This window comes from Drosophila elegans, unplaced genomic scaffold (assembly GCF_018152505.1).
Source record: "Drosophila elegans isolate 14027-0461.03 unplaced genomic scaffold, ASM1815250v1 contig_133, whole genome shotgun sequence".
Classification (NCBI taxonomy): Eukaryota; Metazoa; Arthropoda; class Insecta; order Diptera; family Drosophilidae; genus Drosophila; species Drosophila elegans.
The window spans coordinates 2,132,363-2,157,944 of record NW_024545499.1 but is presented as its reverse complement, the minus strand read 5'-3'; the positions used below and the strand labels follow the sequence as shown (position 1 = coordinate 2,157,944).

The 25,582-nt window shown below is 36.3% G+C and overlaps 4 protein-coding genes across 4 annotated transcripts in view; 2 read left to right on the top strand and 2 right to left on the bottom strand.

The window, feature by feature from the left end:
* Window positions 1–2,483: 2,483 nt before the first annotated feature.
* Window positions 2,484–3,227, bottom strand: LOC108149575. The gene is made up of 4 exons (XM_041707275.1): window positions 3,063–3,227; window positions 2,919–2,998; window positions 2,716–2,851; window positions 2,484–2,655 (listed from the first exon to the last, which is right to left on the bottom strand). The coding sequence occupies exons 1-4, from the start codon at window positions 3,163–3,165 to the stop codon at window positions 2,540–2,542; spliced, it is 435 nt and encodes a 144-aa protein (XP_041563209.1). The 5' UTR covers window positions 3,166–3,227; the 3' UTR covers window positions 2,484–2,539.
* A 904-nt stretch (window positions 3,228–4,131) lies between these two features.
* LOC108149667 (calcineurin subunit B type 2) lies at window positions 4,132–6,512 on the bottom strand. Its single transcript, XM_017277412.2, has 4 exons — window positions 6,264–6,512; window positions 6,001–6,040; window positions 4,790–5,088; window positions 4,132–4,734 (listed from the first exon to the last, which is right to left on the bottom strand). Exons 1-4 carry the CDS (start codon window positions 6,264–6,266, stop codon window positions 4,564–4,566), a joined length of 513 nt encoding a protein of 170 aa, XP_017132901.1. The 5' UTR covers window positions 6,267–6,512; the 3' UTR covers window positions 4,132–4,563.
* A 610-nt stretch (window positions 6,513–7,122) lies between these two features.
* On the top strand, window positions 7,123–9,294 carry LOC108149577 (kynurenine 3-monooxygenase). The gene is made up of 3 exons (XM_017277211.2): window positions 7,123–7,413; window positions 7,840–8,883; window positions 8,968–9,294. The coding sequence occupies exons 1-3, from the start codon at window positions 7,306–7,308 to the stop codon at window positions 9,205–9,207; spliced, it is 1,392 nt and encodes a 463-aa protein (XP_017132700.1). The 5' UTR covers window positions 7,123–7,305; the 3' UTR covers window positions 9,208–9,294.
* A 4,599-nt stretch (window positions 9,295–13,893) lies between these two features.
* LOC108149603 (terminal nucleotidyltransferase 5C) overlaps window positions 13,894–25,582 on the top strand; it is a 50,461-nt gene continuing 38,772 nt past the window's right edge. The window contains exons 1-2 of the mRNA XM_017277297.2: window positions 13,894–14,699; window positions 18,608–20,103. Of these exons, the coding sequence (XP_017132786.1) occupies window positions 19,078–20,103 (1,026 nt within the window). The 5' untranslated portion in view covers window positions 13,894–14,699; window positions 18,608–19,077. The remainder of the gene's footprint in view (window positions 14,700–18,607; window positions 20,104–25,582) is intronic.

The following is a 25,582-nucleotide window of genomic DNA, read 5'->3' as shown; positions in this document are numbered from 1 at the left end:
TGCTTGTGTAAGCCCAAGGTCGTGGGAAGGTTACATCAGGGCACCGCCGGAAAGATTCGCCAAGATATATGTATGTATGTATGGTATGTACACACATAAAAATGCATTTTGGGGAGCCAGCACAAACTCAAACGGATGGTAAAAATAAAGGGAACAACGTTTCTATTTATATGCAAACTCTGCGAATCCGAACTTTTCAGATTATGCAAACATTTGTACATTTTCTTATCGCTGCACTTTAGGATGCTGTTTGTTTTGTCTTCGATTTACTCTCGGCACATTATTTTATGGCCAGTTGAGCACAAAATTGATTTTAATAGCCGTTTCATGATCTTGGTATTATCGCCAATAAGCGGTAAATTTTCTTAGGATTTCCTTGCAAATTATCGACCTGCATATTTTTATACAAAAGTATTTTGCTTTGTATACACAAGGTCATGAAAGGTCATAGGCGGCTTGCAAAGGTACTTGATTAATGTACACAATATTTCGATTGCAAGAAGTCAAACAGATTATTTCGTCCAGGGCTGCAAAGCGCGCCACATTCAAAAAGTTAAACGAAAAGTAATTAAGCTGGGCACGCTACAAATAATTATATTAAGTTTTTATTAAATAACGGTGTCGATACGACAACGTCTGTCTGTGTCTTCCACAGTTTAAGAAATTGAACAATTTTTATAAAGTTTACCGCGTGGGGGTTCGCACTATGGAAGTCCTTTTTAAATTTTTCTTTATTTCATTTGATTGTTACAGATAGGTAACATAAATATTTTTGTTAACAAAATGGAAAAGAAAAAATCAACGCGTCGCATATGTTTTTGTACAAGTTTAGAAAAAATAGAAACATTATTTTAAAATATTTTTAGCAATTTGTAATACTATAATTAAAGTGATTTTTGTGTACACATCAATGACGTGTTAAACTTCTAGGAAAGAGCAATAAAAAATTATCTTATCGCGACAAAGATTAAACAGCCCCACAAAATATCACTTTTTTGTTTGTTGCATTTGAAGTTGATTAATTGTGCTTTTCCAAGCATAATTTTCGTTTTGGTAATACGGATCCCTAAGAATTGTTTACTAATTTGGGCTTTGCGCCTTCATAATTTATGCAGAATGCTGAACTCTTAGATACATTACGCACTAATTAATTTATTTTTGCTTGTTTTTATACCTTGCAGAGGGTATTATAAATTCAGTCAGAAGCTTGCAACGCAGTGAAGGAGACATCTCCGGCCCTATAAGGTGTATATATTCTTGATCAGCATCACTAGGAGAGTCGATCTAGCCATGTAAGTCTGTCCGTCCGTTTCTACGCAAATTAGTCTCTCAGTTTTAAAGCTATCTACATGAAACTTCCCTAAAATTTGTATTTCTATTGCTGGTAGTATATTAGTCGGGTCGAGCTATAGCATATAGCTCCCATAGTAACAATCGGAAAAATAAATAAAAAAAAATTATATCTTTGGTGTTTTTTAAGTTCTTTGAGATATAGTAATGGTTCAATATTTAAGAATTTCAAATTTACGGTTTAAATTTCATCAAAATCGGATGTCTATAATCTAAAGCTTCCATAGGAACAATAAAAATATCCAAAAAAAATTTTTTTTAATTTAACTCTTTTGTTTTGTATTTTTTTTTTTTAATTCTTTATGATTAATTAATAATTTGATAGTTCAGAATTACGTTTTTAATTTTATTAAAATCGGAAAACGATATCATATATCTTCCATAGGAACTAGCAAATAAGCTTCAAATAGCTTCAATGTAAACACACACGCAAGTCAATCATAATTTTAATGTTTTCAAGAATATTTCATTTTTGCAATAGCTGCAAGGGTATAAGAACTTCGGCTTGTCGAAGTTTGCTTCCTTTCTTGTTTATTTTTGTTTTGTTTACAATTTAATTTTCCTGTTTGTTCTTATCGATATTGCCACCATTTTTATATGCTAGCAGATATGTATCATGTATCAAGAAAAGATAACGTACTATTTATACGCTCATTTTTAGCTGAACATGATGGAAGAAATCCATCAGTGACCAGTGATCATGTTGTTCAGCTGAATATTACTAATTGTTTTCTTCTTTATAACAGTTACATCGCTAAGGAATATATGGCCCCTTTTGTGGTAGTTTCCACATTTCACTTTTGTTTTCATTGCTCTTGTTTAACAGTTATCTAATCAGCTTTTGTTACCTTATCCATCGAAATGAATGTATTGGCAAGGCTATACTATCTTAATCCTTTTTGGCTAGTTTCGTCTGCGGTTAAAATAAATTGAAGTAAATTCTAAAATATAAAAAAATCGAACACTTTAATTAAAAAAAAGGGTACTTTCGTTTCGCAATCATTTGAAATAGCTGAATAATGATATAGAGTACACACAAGAGTCATAAAACAATCAGAAATATGAAATATATAAATATTAATTGTATGATCGGATGACTGCGGAGGTATAGTCCAAAAAAAAGATTAGCAAGCTTCTATTTTCAACTTATATTTTTTGAGTTTTTATTTGGACAAGTCGTTTTATAAGCCTAAATATGATGTATGATATCCTTTTCGGCGGACAAATTGGAGTATGATGGGGGCATGTCCTTGCGCATCCTGTCGAAAGCCTTTTGCACCGAGTACAAAGCACAGCCAAGATAAACTAATAATAGAGTGTTAAAAGGTTAAATAGCTGTGTACTCTCACAACCAAAACCCCTTACCTGTAAACGGCAGCAACATCGTCGGAATGAAGATCCAATCTCCAAGTCTGGTTAACGTCGTAATGCTCGCATAAACCATAAGATACATGAAGAACCCTGTGGTTATCATCCACGGCACTAAGAACTTGTATTTTTGCTGGATTTCCATTAGAAGTTAATTCGATTTGAGAGTGTCAGATGTTTAGCTCAAATAATTAACTCACCTTAAAAGCTCCTATTAGAAGGCACACGCTGCCTAATATTTGCAGAGAAGAAATGTGTATCCCCAGTTCGTAAAGTCCATCTAAATCGAAATAGTAACACAATTACATTTCTTCTAAACATTCATATGGGTACACTGTACATACTTCTCCAGAAATAATCGTCCATCAGTGCCAAATAGGTTATGGCAAAGGCAATGGATAAAAAGCCCGTGCAGATGATACCTCCGTTGGTGTCCAGCTTCAACATGTTTCCGACTCAATGGAGAACTTTGCAGTTTGAGTATTATTTCACAACTGAATCACAGAATACTACACACATCGCATTGGTCGACAAATTTTTGCTGGTGGCTTTATCTTATCTGTCGCTCGCTCGCTCTCCCATCGCCAAATTGGAAAACCTTTGTTCGTTTGTGTATAAGTATAATTTTATTGAAGGATTTGCTTTTTATTGCTTCGACTGGCCAGCAAACTGAGCCCTACCAAAGGGTCCCAGATTGTTGGCTACACCATTTTACAATGAGTTGCGATCTCGAGTCGATTATTTTGAATAATGCAATGAAATTGATTAGCTAACAAATTGAGTGGCGAGTGTGCAAAAATTTGTTTTTTATAAAATTTGTAACATGCATTCTTATTGTTTGGTTTTCTTGCATCTTTAACTAGTATAATTAAGTATAAAAAAATGTTACTTCGCATCGCATGGCATTGCTTCATATGTATTGATGTATAACTATTCGATTTTCAGTTAACTCGCTTGATAATCCGTAAAATGTAGCATATTTTAGATAATTTCGAGGCGTAATTCTGTGTGAGAATCAGTTAATTTGAGTTAAGTGGTGTTAGACTGGTTAAGGTAGAGTTAAGAAACTTGGCAAACTTCGCCCTTCTTCTGGTGTTTTCGAGTTAGTCAAGATATATAAAAATACGTAGATTATAACATTCGATTAGTACAAGTAGGTATGTATAAATATATAAAAAGTACACAACGTGTAAATTAGACTAAGTCAATTGAGGAGAGCTCCTTGGGGCAGGTTGCTTAGCTGCCCCTCGTCCTTGTGCCCTTTCTCGTTATTTTTCGATTTGTTGCTTTTCGTTTTGTTTTGTTTTTGGCAAAATCACAGGAGAATTAGAAATAATTAACGTAAGCTATGACACATCAATGTGATAGAGTGAAAGTGGAAAACTCTCAGTTACCGATTTGAAAGAGCATTGGTTGAACTTGATTTGCTTTATTTGCCTTCACTTGCATGGAGTTGACTTCCGTTTTAGATTAGTTTTGCATTAGGGTTTTGAATTCTATAAATGTATATTTGTATAATAAATTAAGACTATATATCCATTTATATATAAGTATATAGATGTATATATTTAAAAAGTAAGTAGGAGGCGCATTTTTCCACTTTTCAACTTAGGATAACAACATTGCTTTCGCGATTCGCTCCCCAGGCGTTCTATCGCCTTTCTGACTGACTGACTGACTGACTGAACTGGCTTGCTAACGGCTTGTAACAATATTCAACTAAAGAATCGCCGATCAAAAGTAATAACCATAATAATTGTGGCGATAATGACAATCAAAGGATGCCGACGCATGTACAAAAGAATAAATAAAATCGCGTATAAGAAGGATCTGCGTAAACCTATTTTAAACGTCGACAACCATTTTCTTGTGGATGTCAGTGTTGCCGACCACCGAGCAGAACTCATCGAACGAGATCTTCCCATCCTCATCCTTATCCGCGAATCCGATCGTCTTGTCCACAATCTGCTGCAATTGCGACTCCTTTAGATTGTTGCCCACCATCATCTTTAACACCTGTAAGTCAGAGTTGCGTTTAGGGCGATCTCTACGTGAAATTCGCGGGACTTGCCTGAAACAGTTCGCCGTTGGAAATGTAGCCGTCATTGTCCATGTCGTAGATGCGAAAAGCGAAGCGCAGTTTCGACAGCTTGTCGCCCTTGACGCTGAATTGTGACACGCCCTGAATGAACTCCTTGAAGTCCACCTCGCCATTGCCGTCCGCGTCGAAAATGTCGATCACACGCTGCACCAGAGGATTCTGTTGCAGCTCCGGCAGCGACATGAACTCGTCCACGCTCAGCGCCCCCGAGTTGTCCAGGTCCAGCTTCCGGAAACGTTTGCCCAACCGCCGGATCTCATCGGCGTCGACTGGAGGAATGCAAAAAACAAAAAACATGGAAGTTTCGTTTTAAAATTCGATTTATGCAGAATCACAAGCGCATGAAATAGGCATTTTTGATATATGAATACAGTGGAGCATCCCTCTATAGTTGCGATTGACGAAATTCTTAAATAAGAACGCAAATCTTCGATGTTTATAAATCTTCGTATTAATTGGGTTTTCCTGAAATCGTTAGAGAAACTTTATTCTTAAACTGTAAGAAATAGTAAAATTAACTAAAGTTTTTAAATTTTGAAATTATATAAAAATTTTTAAGAGGAAAAATAAGATACATATTTATTCCTAATACCAAAATTGCCTTTTAATATATATGTATATACTAGAATTTCTATTAAAGATTAAATATCGAATAGCTTGAATCTACTTAAGATTGTGGGACTGTATTTTAAACTATTAAAAATTGTAAAATGAACTTAAGTTTTATAAAATGTTTAAATGATATGAAAATTTGTAGCAACAGGAAAAATACGATATTTATACCTAATTCCAAATTTGCCTTTTAGAAATATTACGAAAATTCCTATTATGGATGTAAAATCATACGCTTTATTCTACTGAAGATTGTGGGACTGTAATTTATTTTTAGCGAGCGCTTGTCCGTCGATTATCTGATGAAGAAAAGTGTGACAAGTCACATTCTAGAATGCCCATTTCGAAAGAAACAAAAAAGGTATAAAATCTTTTCCTGATCCGAAATAAAGAGTTGATAATTGTAAATGAAAAGTCGACGCCACGTTCACGCTTAGTTTGCATTCCTTATTTGTTGGCCGTTCGCTTATACCGTATCTAAATGTTCACTTGTGTGTGCTTATGTTTGCATATTCATAAACAGCTGCCATTCCGTTTAAATGACATTGACTGAACAATTTCGTACTTACAATTGGAACACATTTCCATGGGCAGTGATGTTTCATTTCCCTGCAAGGCAAAAATATATATAAATTTGGGAAATTTTAATTTATTGCAGCAGCAGGTGGAGGGGATCAGGGGGAAGGGGGTGAGAGATGATGAACGGAATTTGACTTTATGAGACGGCAACAACTCTCACTCCAATTTCTGCTCTCTTCCATTCTCCCCCTTCCCCTTCTCACTCTCGCACTTTTGCACTTGTTCTTCGCGTATATTGTTGGCATTTTATTACCATTTTGGTTTCGCCTTTTGTGGTTCTCCTTGGTGCTATCTATAGAGTGCAAATACGCTTTCCTTTTGGCGTCGCTCTTTTCTCGCTTTTCCTCTAGTTTCGTTTACAATCCAATACTGGGGGCTATCCTGCACATGCTACTCGGGTTTCTGGGGCGCTGATTTACGGATTTGTTGTGGAAATCTTCGGTTTTCTATTTTCTATTGTGCATGAGTTTTTCCACAGCAGCTTTTGGTGTGACCGTAACTTAAGCGACAAAAAATGCGAGGAGGCCGAAGAAAATATACCAAAAAGCTTTGAGTCTGGCAACACGTTGCTAGGGCTGCCAACTTTTCAAGTGACAGCTAGAGAAAGAATTTTTTGAAAATGTGCGCCGTTTTTTTTAAACATATATTTTTTTATTTTTGAATAAATTAAACTAAATTATTCAATTTATAATAAATTGTACTTATTGGAAGTGGAGGGTTTACCATGGTTTACTGAAATCAAACATTAAAGTTACGTATTTTCCTATTAATTTTTGTCAGTAATCACAACTTTTTCATAAATGGCGGTTAAGGAATTGGGTGCATAGTTGAGAAATGTTCATTTCGGTCCGTTTATGACTACTTTCGCATTCTCCGGCGACTTTTAAACAAGCGGAGAGGAATAAAATGTATAATTAAACCAAAATAGTGAATTTATTTATTTCGTGGTTTTTCAATATGTATTAAGCTAGAGCATAAAGCAATTATCTACAACTGTGGGTGGATGTTTGTTTAAATATTTGTTTAATCCGTATTCTAACTAAATGAAAAGAAATCAGAGGTTATTAATAAATACAAGTAAACATTTTTTTGTAGTTCAATATACATAGATAAGGGACCCCTGAACAAAGGCTTCTGGCTACGCCGCTGCAGTTGCTTGGCTTCCCGCAGCAACATCAAACAACCACAGATAGCGTTTACTGTCCATACGGCATAATCTTTTGGCTACTCTTGGTTAACTGGCTTCCATCCCACTGCCATCTTCATTTTGCTGGCGACGTTCGACCAAAACAGTCATGAGGCAAGGAATCATCAGCCAGGAGGTAAACGGTCACCAGGAGTCGCCAGGAGCTGCGGAAGATGAGGGACGGCGGCGCAGGGTGGCGGTTGTCGGAGCTGGACTGGTAAGTGTTTTTTTTTTAAATAGTCAAAGGCTCTTAACAAACTGACTTTACTTATGGTTGTTATGTACAAATGAATGCTCAAAAAACATTACTAAGAAACACCTTTTAAAACAATTTTTTTTAAGAAATCCTTTTAACGTTTTGAAACCAAATCACGAAAACATTTAAATCTATTTTATATTTGAAGCAAATTTTTTTGACCCTAATGGTTAGTGTTTTTAAAAGAAAATAAGAAGTGATCATTTTTCTAATGGCTTTACTTCTTACTATAACAATCTTAATCAGAAAGACGAAGTTCATCTAATATGCTGCTGAATTTTGTATCTAAATGCGCCTCTTATCTGGATGCTGCCTTATCCCTAATCCCCGACTCTTATCAAGATATTTTTAAACTTTCTATTTTACCTATATCAACCTATTTAAAAGGTGGGTTCTTTGGCGGCCATAAACTTTGCCCGTATGGGCAACCAGGTGGATTTGTACGAGTACCGGGAGGATATCCGCCAGGCTCTGGTGGTCCAGGGTAGGAGTATTAACCTGGCACTTTCCCACCGGGGCCGCAAGGCTCTGGCCGCCGTCGGTCTGGAGGAGAAGGTCCTGGTCACTGCCATACCCATGAGGGGTAGAATGCTGCACGATGTCAGGGGAAACACCAGCGTGGTTCTATACGACCCCAACAGCAAACAATGTCTGTATTCAGTGGGTCGCCGTCAGCTAAACGAGGTGCTTCTGGATGCTTGCGATAAATTACCGAATGTTCGCTGTCACTTTGAGCACAAATTGACGAGCGCTAACCTCAGAGAGGGATCCATGGAGTTCCGGAATCCTAACCAAGAAGTGATTGCTGCCAAAGCGGACCTAATAGTGGGCTGTGACGGCGCCTTTAGTGGTGTACGCCAGCAATTGGTCCGTTTGCCGGGCTTTAATTATTCCCAGGAGTATATAGAGACAGGTTACATGGAACTTTGCATACCCTCGAAATCGGGTGATTTCCAGATGCCCGCCAATTACCTGCACATCTGGCCCCGCAACTCCTTTATGATGATCGCCTTACCGAATCAGGACAAGTCATTCACGGTGACCCTATCGATGCCCTTTGGGGTCTTCGCTAAAATTCAGAATCAAAATGATCTACTGGATTTCTTCAAGTTGAACTTTCATGATGCTCTGCCGCTTATTGGGGAGCAACAGCTCGTCAAGGACTTCTTTAAAACTAGGCCACAGCATTTGGTGTCCATCAAGTGCAAACCCTATCACTATGCGGACAAGGCCCTGATCCTGGGCGACGCTGCACATGCCATGGTTCCGTATTACGGTCAGGGAATGAATGCCGGAATGGAGGATGTCACGCTGCTCACCGGAATTCTGGAAAAGCAGTTGCGGCTGGACGAGGCTTTGGCTCAGTTTACCGAGTCCCGCTGGCAGGATGCTTTTGCCATTTGTGATCTGGCCATGTATAACTATGTGGAGGTGGGTATTTTGATTGATATAGTTATATATATAGAACATATTTTGAACCCTCTTCTACTTCATTCCATTCTGTTATTCTTCCAGATGCGAGACCTGACCAAACGCTGGTCCTTCCGGATCCGAAAATGGCTGGACACCTTGCTATTTCGATATTTCCCCGGCTGGATTCCACTCTACAACAGCGTCTCCTTTTCCAGCATGCCTTACGCCCAGTGCGTTGCCAACAGGAAGTGGCAGGACCAGCTGTTGAAGCGGGTTTCCGTTGCAACTCTATTGGCTGCGATCCTGGCAGGAGTAGCTATTTTTTCACAGCGTTTTATTTGAAATACTTTTTTAAAACATTTTCTAATTACTATAAAGCTTAAGTCCGAAAGAGTATGCCTTAAAAAATATTGTTTTACAACTGAAAATAAAAAGTGCTTCATTAAATTAATAGTAAATAACATGAAAAGTACCAGTTCCATCACTTGTCACTTCTGCTAGACTTTTCAGATTCCCAAAAAGGGGGAGTGTCTTCTCTTTAGTTATATTATCTTTTATAACTGCTTTTTTCTTGGCCTCGTGTTTCAGTGGTTTCCAGCTTACATTTGAAATCTCGTCAGTTTCGTCATTTGCATCAAGAAAACCCGAAAGTGTGTCTCCACCTTCTGTGGTGCTAGTAAGTTCAGTGCAGAAGGCAGCCTAGGATTCAGTTTTTGCCTTGCCATCTTGACATTTAGCTCTGCTTAATATCCTTCTCGTTTCCTTTCTTATTTATCAAAGCTCCAAGAACATGATTGACGGTTAGACTTTGGAGGTCGACTTATAGGACAGAATTTGAGGTAGGCCGTGCTAAGGGCTTTCGCTATTTCCTGGGAAACAATTTTGTGGTTTCCAGAGGAAGGACTCATTTTTTTGACTAAAGGATAACTCCGAGGAGGAGCACTTATTGGCTATGTGATAATCTAACACGTTTAAAGTATTACTATTCCTTGCTAGGGCTATGTCTTATTGCAGAAGGTGGCGGTGATTGATTTCCGGTCATCCTTTGTTGAGGGTGGTATCCAAACCTTGACGACTGCCCGTACGGCCTCATTACGCGCCATATTTCGCCTATGCTAAGGACAATATCGTAGATGGACCGAACTGATTCTTCGTTGCCACATGCCACAACCATGGCTTTTTGAACTACCTGATAGAATCGAACTTTGTGGTTTTGGACCACTTAAGCTCTGGTTTGGAACCTATACTCGCCAAGATGCTCTTCTGGCGAGTTATCTTGATTTGAGATGCCCTTTTCAAGTCGTCCGACCGGAAAAGTCGCACAGGGAAAATTAAGAGCTACAGTAAATCGCGTACGAGCCTGTGAGCCCGGTTCCAACCCCACATTGCCTACTTCGCTTGATGCCTACTTCAACGCGGGAGGCAAATGGTCGGATTATAGCCATCTGCCAAACTAAATCGTCAACACGGCAAGCTAGCAGCAACCCACACCCCACTACAGCGACACTATCTTATGCAGAGCAGCGACAGAGCACACGAGAACAGTATAAAACCGCGGTCGGCACACACACATTGCGTACGTTTATTACTATGTGTGCTCTCTGCTGTTTTTCATGCTCGAACTCCGTTTTTTAAATGTGCAGTGATGTCACATAGAAATACATAATTGCCAATTGCTTCTAAGATTACAGATCGATTTTGTTGTGTCTACCGATTGAACAGAAACACAGAGCCTAATAACTAAGGCCTAACATGACTCCGAGTGTTTTCGTCATTTCACTATGGAGCCAACGACCACTTTTGCGGGCCAAAATTAATAAGTCGCTTAATTTTTCTAATATCGAGTTGAAACTTTACCAATGTTTTTTTTTATCCTTAGGCTACATATATATCCAAAAAACTGAGATCGGACCAATGTATCTATTATCTGTCATACGATTAATCTATCCAACTTTGTTGTTGCTTATGAATATAATACGATTCACTTATTCAGCCAAGCTGTAAGTTTGGTTTATTTATTTTATATCACAGCATAATTAAAGTTCAAATTTGAGAGTTTCGTTAAAATACAATATAGGAAATTTGCATTCACATCGAATGATTGTTTTTCACACAAGTGTGCAATGTTAATGCCTGAATTTGCAGCTTACATTCTCCGGGATCAAGTTCCTCTAGCTAGAATGGTAAATGGTGGACTCCCACAGATTTCAAGGTTTTCAAAAGTACTATAACTGTGTCGGTTTCTAACCAATTTGCATGATCTTTTTGGAACAACTTCAAATTTCAAGGTTATATTAGCTGCTGCGGTTGTTAAGAAAGTTAAGATAGCATCTTCTTTGTCCTTTTGGGCTGCCTTTTCAATACATATAAAAACAACTCAAAGCTGCAAAACTTAAGATTGTGTCTAAAAAAACTAAATAAATTTAAAAGTGGCAATAAGTGGCGATTTCAACAACATATATTTGAACAAGAAATAAATACTCTTGAAATCTCAAAAGGTTTTAGAAGTGGACCACGCTAGACTCGCTTGTTGCTCTAGATAAAAATTAGATTTGTAAGACAATTTACTTTACCGCTTAAATACATGGAAATCAGGATAGATTTCAACCTTTTAAACACACAAACACTTAGTACGCACCACCATTCTTCAAATTCATTTAAAAAAATCTTCTTGAAAAGCTTTTCTATTGTTTTTTTATGCACTTCAAAACTGCAATGTGAAATTAGAATTTCAAAAGCACAAAGGCTGCATCTCAAACGGCTGATTAAACAGCTGTAATCTTAACAGAAGCGCCATCTATCGGAATTTCTGAAACGTAACATAGCAGGTTGATCTTCGGTTAATGCATCGTAAAACAACATTTTTAGTTTTATCGACTTTTCAAATATGGGTTTTGGCCAAAGAATGCGGTCGTTGGCCCCATAGTGCATTTGTGGGTACTAGAGTTAGGACTCATAAGTTACTAGAAACTTCATGAAAATCCCAAATCTCTTGCTTTTATAGTTTCTGAATTCTCGACGTTCATACATACGAATATGGCTAGATCGGCTCGGCTATTGATCAAGAATATATAAATTTTTTGTATGGTCGCAAACGATTCCTTCTTTCTGTTACATACTTTTCCACGAATACAATATACCCTTTTACTCTACGAGTACTTAAATGAAGTTTTTAAACTTAAAATACTTGAAGATGGAAAGGTGTTTGTTTACTTAAAATATCTTCACACAGGAAAATCGTATGGGTTTCCTCTCAAAAGAGGAAATGTTTTCAATGGAAAAATTTGTTTATGTTACTCATGGATATAGTAATTTCCAAAACTTACCATATCATCAGCAAACTGTCCCACAATCATATGTTTCATATATTATTTATTTTAAAACAGCTTAAAGATTGGCCCTCCTTCAATAACAAATCAAATGCGATGGGAGAACTTGAAAACAAAGAAAACTGATAAACTATTGTTTACTGTGGATTCACGCAGGTCTTATAAATACATATGTATGTGTGTATGTATGCTCGATTTCGTGTGTTGGCAAAATAAATGAAATTTCTTGTTGGCCGCGTGGCTACTACGCATCTCATTTGGTCTACGGGACTATCAACCGGTGGATGTGTGGATATTTTTGGGTTTGTTTTGTCGCTTTAGCTGTTGAGGCGGCGACAGCCAAAAATACCGCCCTGACAATGTGATTTTAGCTACGCTTTTCATCGATTATTTCTACTCGCAGTTTTGCAGCCTTGGTCACGTGATCGTGATCCCCGAACATCCGGCAGATGCATTTGTTTATTTTTTGCCTTCCAAAGGATCACTGGTCTGTGTACCCTATATAAAGCCTATAGATCATATGCATAAATGGGCATAACACGCTGATCGCTGGGCTTTTTAGGTGCGACAGAGAGGGACAAAAAGCTTTCGATTAATTAGCATTCGGTTGCCACCCCAACCCTCTCCCTCTTCTGCGCCCTACCCCCACCGCACTGGGAGGAGGACAGGGTGGGAGACAAAGAGAGCGCAAGGTCGGCGCTTTCTCAATTTGAAAACGCCAACGCCGGCCGGTATTTCATTACAACAACAAGATGATCGAACAAAAGCTTTTTCAATTCCCCCCTCTGGCTCAATCTTTCTTCCCTTTTACTCTTATCCTCTCTCATGAGCACAGATAAAAAAACTCACTTTAAATCTAGGCTTAAAAGTGAAAACCTTAAGAAACAATAGCTTCCAGCCATTTCTTGACCTACTACTCAAAAGCTCACAGGTGTTTGGAGAAGATTTTGACTAACGAAAGAGTGGAAGGAAGTGAAAACGAAGGTAGAAAAATACATGGTCACAGCGAATGAGAGGGGGAGCGTAAGACAGTGATAGAGAGAAAGGGTGAGCGCCACTTAATTGTTGTTGCTAATTCAGTTGCGCGAACTTTTTGGTTGGCACTCTCTAGAATCGTCGGCGCTTCGCTTTGCTCCCACTAATGACAGTGGAACGTCAACAAAAAATAATTATTATAGAAGTAAAAGAGTATGAAAATTGATTAATCAGTTTTTCTACGATTTATTTACAGATTATTCAATAGATATGATCGAAAATTCCTAGAAAATATTTAAGTTTTTTATTGTATTTTTTTTTAAAGGTCATATATACAGTGTACATTGTACACATATAAATATCAACCATACAATTTCCAACATATCTCAAATTTATGTTGAAGTACTAATAAATTTAGGAAATCGAAATAAGTTATTTAGTATTAAGAATGAATATTCGGTATCAAATACCCAAGTTTTAGTTTTTCGAAAACTTGAGACATTTTTTGGCGGTTTGGGCTAACACATTTTTGGAGTCTATTTAACCCCAATAAAAACCATTTTAAAATTTCAACTCATCCATTAAAAGTTACATAATTGAAAGATTCGATACACATGAATGGTAAAAGTGACCCTAGGCAGGTCCCACTGTATGCACAAGCGCTCGTCTTCGCTTGGCCGTCGGACCAGCGGGCCAGCGCCATCGCCATCAGTTGCTCGTCACATGTTCGACACTCAAGTAGACCAAAAGCCCAGGGAGCAGTACAGTGCCAACCGAAAACCGATCGAACGGTGAGCAACCGTTGGACAGAATATCGAATATAGCAACTCAGTAACAGTTAGACCAAAAGACAAATCCGCAACCGTTTATTGCGATATAAAAGCCTGGAGCAAGAGCTACCTTTATCAGCCCTTTTGCTGTCGAGTCGAAAACCACATTCTCGAAGCTTTCCGCTGAGTTTCCGCGTGGTCTGTAGAAACGAAAAATATACGCCAAAAAAGCAAGCGAAAAAAGTGAAATTGAAATTCAAAATCAAAAGTTTGGAGTTAAGTGAATGTTTCTCAGTGTGTGTGTGTGCAGTGCAACGGTTATATAAATCCAAAATTAACGGTAGCCGAGCAATTAAGGTGTTACTTGTCAGAATTTTATAAAAAAAAAACCGAATGTTTTGGCTTGTTACTTTGTTGTAGTAAACCAAAATCAAAACCAAATACTAAATATACAGTTCGCCATCCTGGACCGTTCGTTGTTTTTAGTGTGAGGCGCTCTGCCTGCATTTCGCCGGAACGTCAAACCCTACCCACACCCTGCTGCCCGTCGTCGATAGCATACCGATACCGATTGTTGATACCAATAGCCGCTTGCTGTTTATAACATTTTGATTAAAAATTCAGCAATCCGTGCCCTACTTAACAAAGACCTATAAGATAGGATTCTGTTCGGTTCCCATCTTAAAAAATCACGACGCAGCCATCCATCCGTGGATTTTGGATGATGAGCGACTAGGCACGAGCTATTCGAATTGTTAAGGTAAATACAAATAAACAAACTCACACACAATCACCGTTATTGATCTCGCTCACTTTGTGGGGCTACGTGACTGCAGCACAGTTCTCGGGGTCCGGGGAATTCGCAAATCGCAGATCGCATCGTGTCGCATGGTTTTGTGTTCTGCCTATAATGAAAAGCAAACCAGAAATGCGGATAACGATCTAGGCACACACACCTCCCGCCCTCGGCCCATGCCCCCTTTTGGTTCTCGCATAGTCTTGGCATCTGGCATTTCCGGTTTCGCTATTTTTTGGCGGTGTAGAGATATGTAGATGAAAACACCTTAAGATATTATTCAACCCAAGATCCTCCTCTTGATTTGGTTGTATTTACTGCTCTGAGAGAAATAACAAAAAAGATAAAGATATTGTTTGTTTAATTTGTAAAGATTACTTTAGTAATATGAAATATCACACTTCGAAACTAATCATTAATCAAACCCAAACAACTTTTAACGCGATAAAAAATAGTAATTTTCGCACTTTTCGTTATAGTTTTCGTTTCTTGCATGTGAAGCTGCAACGCGCCAAAAGAGAACATTTTTGAAATTTTATATTTGTTGACACGAAAATATAATTATTTAGAAACAACATTTTTATGACAGAGTCATTTGATGTTGAGGGTGTAGCCCTTTCTTACCCAGAGAGGTAAAAACTTTCGACAAAGTTGCTTTGTTTTGTGGACTGAAAAATAGGCGGAGCGTAATCTTTGTTCATTTCTTATCAAAATTGCCAAAGGGGATAAGAATCTAAAATCACGTTTTTCAAAAGGAAAATACTGGTTTTTTCTTGAAAAATTTTTCAGATAATATGGTGTTTGCATAAAATTGTCTATGTATATGTTATATTATTATGTATAAATAACAACATCGACCGATGCCAAAGGATACCACGGAATTAAACAAAAAAAAAAAAAGTATTTCTCTTTTGCAAATGGGAGGCTTTAATCGTGATTTTAGACATATAGTTCCTTTGTCAATATTACTTACAATTACATGGATTAACTTTCTCCCCTACTATTTACAATTTTTTTGGGTCAATGGAAATCGACCTACCCTAATGTACATAAGACTTTTCGCGCACTATCTGTGTCACTCATCTCTATTTTAACTATGTCTCAAAATTGTAGTTTCTGCATAATATATCAATGATAAAATCTGCCATATTGACAACGAATACGGAGAAATATTAGCTACATAATTATTGAATTTTGAAAAATGTATTGTGTTGACTATAATATGGACAATAATAAAGCAATTTAACGCACTTGGGAATACCCAGTTTATTTTAGTAAACATTATACACATGTACTAATACGTTTGCTCGTTAAGGGGAAAAATTATCGTCGTTCTTGAATTCATCCATCATGTTAGGGTTCAAGATCGGTTAGTGTTCGACAGTTCTGGAAAAGTAATTAACTCATTTGGAAGGGGAGGAGATCAGTATTGAATTTCTCGTATATGAATTGAATGTACATTTGTACATACATATACGTATTAGAGATTGAGCCATAATGTCTGGTAAACAATAATAAAGGCCTCAGGGGGATGGTTTAGTTTCGTAAATGGCTACATTTGTTTTATACCTTTGTATTACTATTTTATTTAAAAATTGCAAAGCAACGTAACATTTTTGAAAATATTTTATTATTATATCTCATAACTATTGAGTAGATTTGGTTTTCGTATGGATTCAAATTAGAATTATAGACCTTGTTGTGTACCTTCGTTGGTAAATAAAGATAATTTAATATCTTGAGAAGGTTCTGGTAAAATATGTATACGCTTTGTTTCGTTTTAAATTTACTTATTATTAATTAAGGGGAATTTTTTTCCATTTAGTTTTCTTTGTAGTTTTTGAATATATATTTTTGGTAATTCCAGGCATATACCCTAAGGGCATTTTAAAGGTATTTTTTTCCTATATATGTATATACATATGGTAGGCTCATTATTTAAATTTTGGTGGGCAAAAAACTCATTTAAATTAAACTAATTTTATTTAATTTGAATTTATTATGATAGATTTTAATTTGCAATAAACATATTCGAAATCAAACAAATTTCATTTTTATCTGCAGGTCCGCATACAACAAAAAATTAAAAGTAGAATGTTTAAAATATATTCCGATAAGGAAACTGTGGATATATAAAAATGTTCGATTTCTTAGCAAACTAGTATTTTTTCGGAACTTCCACAAGAAACAATGGATTTCAGGGTCAAGATTTTAAAAAGTCTATACTCTGCGGATGATTCCAGCTTAAAAAGTACTGTGACAACTCTATAAAAATTGCATGGTCTCCAATAAAGATCCATCTTGGCCAGTGACGGCCGTACAAAGCTGTTTAAATACTTTTCGGATCATCTAAAATTATTAGTGTAAACACTTGTCAATTTTTTCGCATATGCGACTAGTCAAAATTTTCCAGGCAGTTCCTCATACGTTGCATATGGAAGATAGCACTTCGTCTTTCTTTCTTCCATTTCTAACCTTACCTTATTCACAAGCTTATTAAATGATTTTAAAATCATTTGTTTTGTTTAAAAATGAAAAAAAAAAAATACAAAAAAAGTTGCTAACCTCATTATAAGCCTTAACCAATGCGCACATTATATCGAGTTTACATAAAATTTACATAAAATTTAAACAATATTTAAAGGCAACAAAAAAATGATTCTGTTATATCGAAATTCAAACATCTCCCACAGTATCTGAAAAATGCAGCTACTTCGATAGTGTTTGACAAAACCAAATATTCGACGATCTATACAATCGTGAGTGTTAACACAGCTCTATTAAAGGGGTCTTCTACTCCCGAGGCGAGAATTTGAGTGGTTATTTCAGGAATTTATTGCACAATTTTCAATACGTACAAAGATTAAATAATTTTTATATTTTTTTACTAGTAAAACAAAACCGGTATGTTTTGTGAACAGTTTGATAAAAAACAATTTTGAATCGGACGAGTTCTTCTATAAAAAGTCTTACTAAGTTACGTTTTATAACTTGGTTGAAATAGGTTTCTTACGGTTGGCAGGTACATACATACATGCGAAAAAATATTATTTCGACAAAATCATTTTTGCAGTGCATTCCCAGAAACATAGATTAAAATAATATATAAAAAAAAAATCAATTTCTTGAAACTGCTAGAGTAGAAGAGGGGAAAACTGATTAGTTTACTGATCACACATTCAATCGCCGAATTTTGTAAAGAGAAGAGTAAGGCAAAATGAAATAAAGCATTCTCATACGAAAACTTACATCATCGAGCGGGGGACAGAAAGAGACAGAGGAACAACGCACCCGCCAAATGGAAAGTATTTACATATGTATGTATGTACATACATATGTACATATAGGCATAAAATATACAAACATACATATGTACATACATATGTAGATATGTGTTATTTTTCGGCGATTTTGTTTTTGCTTTTTCGGATGAACGCAAAAAATAAGTAATATAAATTGCGCGTTTAAAAATTGTGGAACTTTTTTTTTACTTATAGAGCTCATTTAGGAAACCACAGCAGTTAATCAGTGATAAAAGCTAAGCAAAGACGGCAGAAATAGACTGCGTTCATTAGCAATTTTTGACTGGCTTCTATATATACATATGTATGTACATATGTATGTACATACAGTGGGCAAAATAAGTTTAAGTACACTTTGCACTTAAACTTCATGTAAACTGTTCGTAAACTTGTTATGTCCACTGTAAAAAAATCAACGGAATTTTAAACATTCTTCTAGAAAATGCTTAAAACTATTGTTCGTCAAAGCAATTTACCAATAACTAATTTTGTTTCTTCCCTTATCTTTTTTTTTCTTTTCATGATGATGCGCTCTCTCTGTTTTATCTTGCGGTAAATGCCATCCAACAGGGGTAGCAAAAACGCAGAACAGCAATTTCGCGAAAAATACGCAGTTGGGAAAAAGTGTTAGCAAGTAAGAAACAACATTAATGAATTTTGTGATTAAAAACATTTAAAAGGTGTACAACAAAAGCTCATTTTGTATAAAAATAAAAAGAACGCTAGCGAAATATTCAAAATAATATAAAATCCCAGCACGCCAGCAACAACAAGACGTGGCACAAACTAAAAACACAAAAAAGCTCACAATCAACGAAATCGAGAGCGAATGCGCGCGCTCGAGAGTGATAGCAGAAAAGCAGAGTGAAAAAGAGAGAGGTACAAGAAGAGCGGTAATCGAGAGCGACAACAACAAAACACAAGCGCAAGCAGAAGCCAAAAGCCAATTGCGCACGGAACGTAGAACAGGGAAAACTAACGGAACTCAAGAATCGCAGCACGGATAATAGTTAAAAAGGGTGAACAAAGAGACAGGGAAAATGGTAAACAAGGTGAATGGCAAGAAGGCGGAAAAGGACAAGGAGAGGCAGCGAGAGGCAATGTTGCCGGCGGCGGGCAACAACAGCAACAACAGCAGCAACATCGGAAACAGCAGCAACATCGAAAACAGCAGCAACCTTAGCAACATAAACAACAACAAAACGAATAACAAAACAACGACCAATAAAGGGCTAAATGCCAAGCCCAACAACGTTAGCAAAAAGAATGGAGGCAAGGGACAGCAGCAACAACAACAGCAGCAGCAACAACAGCAACGCAGTAGCAAAAAAGCTAAGCCACAGCGGCAACAGATATTTTTGCAATCGCTGCCACGCGACAGCAGCAACTACAGAAGCAACACTTACAGGAGCAACATCAACATCAGTAGCAACATTAGTAGCAACAGCAACAAAAGCAGCAACAGTAACAGCATCAATAGTAACAGCAACACCTTGGACACACCGGCCACATTGGACAGTGGATTGGGCAAAATAAATCCCGCTGAACTGCTAACGGCAGCCTTGGCCGTGCCCTGTGCCAAATGCTCAAAGCCATCGATGATCTCTAGTCTGACCACCGCCGTAACCGCATCCACATCCTCCGTTTCCACCTCCGCCACCTCGTCGTCGTCGTCAACCAGTTCCGGATCGGAGACCGCCAGCAATCATAGCGATCTCAACTATCCGGAGCCGGTTGTCTACTCTGGCAAGCAGTATCGCAAATCCAAATCCTATATGGGTGCATCCCTGTACAATAGTTCATCTAATACATACCAATCGGGTCGGGCGCCCAATGCCGCTGGCGGTGGTAATGGCAATCATGTAGCGTATAGACGGTCCCATAGCGATCGTCGCAACTCGTTTGATCGCACTTTCGCCGAAAGGAATCGCGACTTTGTGCCCATTGTGCCGCCGTCGCGTCCGGTCTTGTCCTCATCCAACATCGCCGGTGTCATGGCCAGCGCCTCCAAGCTTACGATCATAGAACGGTTCGGCAAAGGACGTATCGCGTATCCCATAATGCAGGTGAGTGAGTCGAGATAAGATATATGACCTTCGAATGAAAATGTTTCAGTTTTGAATCGATAATTTTTTTTAAAGATTATATTGAAGATACTAAATTATTTTACTAGAAGTTTTACAACATAAGTTTTCAGCATAAATAACAGCATTAAATGTTTTAAAATGTGTGTGTCAATATTGACACTCCAATTTTACTGTGGGACCATTACTTCAATCCTTTTATGATAGAAATCCACCAGTTTATATTTTTTGTCATTGGGAATCACCAAATTACAAGCCAATTCAAATTTTCTGATTTCTATTTTTTTGATATTTAATATTGTTTGACTAGCTCCACACAAGAGAAAGGTTTTTCTGTTAACTTAAAGTACTTTGTTATTCCGTTTTATAGAAGCTATAATTTTGAACGATTTCATGTTGATAATGTAACATTAATAAGCTAAGGGTACTAAGGGACTAAACCTAACAAACTATTGTTTCTATCGGTGAACGCTCGAAACTGATATGGGATCATAAATAATAACATATACAAGTGCCAATCCTACCCAGCCTTTACAAAAGCAGTAAGTGAGAGCGGCATTAGTATATGGGATTTGTATTTATTACGTTCGTAACTGCACACCCAGAGAAAAACACCATAGTAAAATTAAACATTAATACAATATATATGAATGTAACAATTTTTTTTCAAAACATAACATTCTTTAAATAAATTAAAAATATGATAATGTAATTATTAACAAATTTAATTGGTTTACCCAATAGGAAAATTGTAGATTTCATTTTTTTTAAATTTAAACTAAACATTTCCATAATTAAAAATAAAAGCACCGAAAATTCTTAATCCAAAACAAAGTGAAAATATTTGGACTTACCATGATTTTTTTTTTTTTGGGTGTAGCACCAATTATTCTATATAAAGCACATGTTTGTTTTTTTATGATATTGAAGTATGAATATTGGGTTTTAAAGTTTATTATTGGAAATACGATTTGGACATTTAGGAAAAAATAGCAATACCCCCCAAAGTAAGGAAACTTTTGTAGCTTTCCACTCTAATCAGTTCCAGCAGCTACCGAAGGAAGCAGCCATAATTAATGGCACACAAACAAGTACTGATGATAAGAAAAAAAGGCAGAAAGGCGAGAAAGTGAGTGCTTAGTCACCTATATATTTTTGATAAGCTGATTTCATTTCGGGAGTCGCAAAATGGGAGTCGTAGAAACTAAACTGCACAACTCTAAACAAACAATCTAAGACTTTTCTCTCCGCACTGATTTGCGGGCCTTTTTTGCAATTGTTTTGCAATTTGTTATCTCTTCCCTGTGTATATGTGACAATATTCTTTTTGTTTGTTATTTACGGTTATGCACTTGAGGGGAAATATTACGTATACGCCCTGGCTGACAGCAGGCAATTTGTTGCCACCGATTTTGTGCAATCGAGAGAGACAAATGCGATGCTAATATACGGAAACACTGTTGTATCGCCTTGAATCTCCGTCACTCTTAATAGCTGCTTATGTATATACATTCTGGCCGAACAATTCGAGTTCCAAACAATATGGTAACCAAATCTCTGCGAGAATTTCGAGTCAGGTATTTTATGCAAATTCCTCGCTGACGTCTCTTGTCATTTGATTTTGATTTTATTGTGGAAAAAAATTAACCGAAAGTGGTTTGATTAGCATGTGCTACAACACTTAGCTAGTTAACAAAACTAGTTCTAAACGAACCAAAATACAGGAAAAAATAAGACAAACTGATGCGAAAAGTGAAACTTGTTTGGACCTAGCTATATATTGCCAAAAAAACTGTTGCCTAGGGCTGATTTAGAAAGCTAACCTGAAATTATCACAAAGGAACTCTTTAACAAAACCACTAAGAGTCAAACCAGCCCTAAAATTTATCAATTACAGTCACTTCTTGGCTAATTTGCCTTCGTCTTGGGCTGTGCCGTTTTTAACAACTGTTTCAACAATTTGCTTAGCCTTGGCATTGCCTTTTCTGGCCTTCAAATAGTAAAAACAAAAACTAGACGAAAACATTGAAAATTTTCAGAAAAACAATCCGAACACACATTTTCTAATGAATCACTCGAATTGGATCTCTCGGCAGCTTGTTGATGTTTACTCTTTTGGTCCCAGACATACATTAAATTGCCCCACGTGAATTTTGACTCCGAAGCACAGTAGGCCAAGTTGTGATATTGGCTGGTGAAATGCCTTGGCTTGGAAACAAATCTCTCCACACGTGGCCAACACTTTGGCAACGGAAGCGAGCCCATTGATAAGATAGTGAGTGGAACTTCTTATGCCGAAAGCTCTGTAACAAAAGTTTTGAGTTAGGTTATATATGTAATTAAAACTATGGTTGGTTTCCATTTTTTTTTTCAACTTTAGATCAAGTAGGCTAAAAATTATAAAAAAATATTGTTAAACTTTTTCGATAAAAGATTAGGAGTTGAAATTCTAGAAGTTTAATAGTCTCTTATCTAGTTTAAACTGGTATTTTAATTTGACTTTTTAATGATTGAGGGTAAAAAAATGGTCAAGTACCTTTTCGGATAAAGTTATCGCTGAAGTTGAGATGTCAATGTGATAATGATATAATATAAATACAATTATCGCATAAAAATATCGCACAATTCCAGTTATCACAGGAAGTTGAAAACTGAAGTCAGCTAGCTTTCAAACTAAGATTGTGATATAACAATAATAACAGATATATTTCATAGGAAATGAGTTGATTACGCAGAAATTTAAAACTAAAAGGTAAATGTGCCCTTTCTGTCTTATAAATAGAATGGTTTTGGGATACTCTTTCATCACAAATTGTTTACTTGTGATTTTGGAAGTCAAATTTTCAAACTGCTTTACATTGTCGAAACGCATATAAAGTAAGTACTCAAGCCAAAGTGTGTTCCCAGTATGCGGGGATTTCCAGACTTGATTTGAATCTCGTCAAAGATTCGCAAACATTCTGAAGCTTATCAGGCATGGCGATTGTACAAGCACACATAGGTTTATAATATAAATTGAAATATATCAACTCTTCTGCTTACGTCAAGCGTCACTTGAATCTGTATATGAATACGAGTGTGCTATATGGACAGGTGGAAATGTTTGCAAAGAACCGTCTGAGTTACGAACTTTCTGTTGGAGCAGCTGATGATATAACTCTTTCTCCCTTTGCAGTAAGCTTTTCCAGGCCATTCTTTTCTAAATATATTTAAACAACATACCAGTTAATTAGCTTAACAATTTAAAAATAAATAGACCCCAAAAATCTACCGAGCTTCAGGATCACTACTACAACTTAAGAATAAACCACACCTTGAATTTTCACATATCCAAAAATTAAGATTTATACTAATTGCTTTTAAAATAATGGCAAATTTGTGTATGATAGATATTGACCTATTCGATCAACATATACCTAAAGCATGGACAGACTTTCGCGATTTTTGGGCGTAAGAGTGTGTGTGACCACATTTGTATACACTTGCGTAGGCTTTTCCAGAATCTTCATGTAAAATCCCAAATCTCTAGTCTTTATACTTTCCGAGATCTCGACGTTCATGTGGACGGACAGACAGACATGGTTAGATCGACTGAGCTGCTGTCCTGACCAAGAATATATATACTTTAAAAGTCTCAAACGCTTTTTTTTTTATCTGTCACATAATTTAAACAAATATAATATACCCTTTTACCTTACGAGTACGGGTATAATAAAATTATATGCCTGTGTGTATCAGAGGATCTATAGCGTGCCAAGCTTTTTCTATTTTCTCTTAATTATTATATTTGTTTCTATTATTATTTGAGTCAGTCAATATTACGCTACCAAATCGCATATTGTTTTCGCGAACTGCCACAGCTGTGTGTGAGCAACATTTGCTTCAGTTGAGTTCCACCAACTCAACTGCGTAGTAAAAATCATTTATAAATATGATTTTGTCGGCAAAAAAGCGTTGTAGAGCGATGAAAAAGTTATGGTGTGCCAAAACTGCAGTTGTGTGCGCAATTCTTTTGATTATTGAAATTAGTGGCAGAACAAATTAAATATGAAAAGAAAAGTACTGTAAGGGGCTGCTATCACGTGTGCTCGAGATTCCACACGCTTATCGTAGCTGCCAAAAAAACGTGCAAAACATAATAAATTCAATGCCGTTAGACCACAAAGAAAAGACCCACTCAACGTAGCTAGAAAGTTTCATGACAATTCAAATTTTGAGATTTATCACTCTTCATATCGCCTTCACCTCAAGGCAAAAGTAGCGATTCTTTTTTGAGCTTAGCAGACTTTGCGCCTTGGTAACGGAATGGCTATATGGATTTGTGATGCGTTCTACTTTTGAGCCCAGCCTGAAAATAGGCAACATGAACCCGGTTTTCTATTCAAAATATTTCTTACATGTAGGTAAAATGTGTGTAGACTGCCTCTGCTAGAAATTGGTTTGATCTTCTGGTCTTAAGCTCTGTTAAAACCTAAAAAACTGCTATGAAAGCATACGATCTTTATTATGATGATACAAAGTTTTCAGCTGAAATAAAACGATTGTTTTTTGTTTAATGTTAGTTTAAAATAAATGATACGAATTTGGTAAAAGCAAAGAGAGGAAGACACTTTGGCCAGTCCAATTTTGTATACTTTAGTAGCCATTTAAAAAAATTTCTATGTAACAATTTTTTGTGCGTTTTATCCAGCTGCGGTCAAAATAATCGTAATGCTATCGCCCCCATCATTAAATGTTTCTTATTGTTATTTGTCTTGTCTAGTTCATGCAATGGTAATTTTATTAGATAAGACTATATATATAGTTTAAAACAAAAGAAATAACAGTTTTGCAAATTGGAAAATAATATTTTGTTTTCTGGATTTGAGAAAAATACATTTCCCGTGCTGCCATAACTCTTTAAAAAAGTAATGAAAGTGAAGAAAAAAAATTAAGCAGAATAAAGTTTTTATAATTTTTAATTAGTTGCACACATTCCAGTGATAAATCTTAGCTACAAATCTAAGTTTATATAACGCTAGAGCTCTTTGTGAAAATGTAACTGTAAATGTAAAAGTATACCATAACTTATGAGGTCATAGTATTTAAAATATCATTAAATAAAAAAATGTTAAGTGCATCGTTTTATTTGTTGCTGGAATAGTTAAGTAATGGATACCTTAATACAGTAAATAGTAAATATTTGTTTACAAATACGAAAAAACAAGTTTTTACACAGAGCCAGAACACCGATAGAAGCAAATTTAAGATAAATATTTTGTGTAATGGTGTTTAATAATCACTTTAATACTTTTACAGATATTTTCAATAAATTTCCAGGCTATATCCATTTCCATGACATAGTTTACCCCTTTTTTTTGTTTTGGCTCATCATTTTTTGTACCTACTCATACTTTACTTTGTTTAAACAGGCGTTGGTTTTAAATATTTCTGTGTACGATTCGGTAAATTACAATTAATT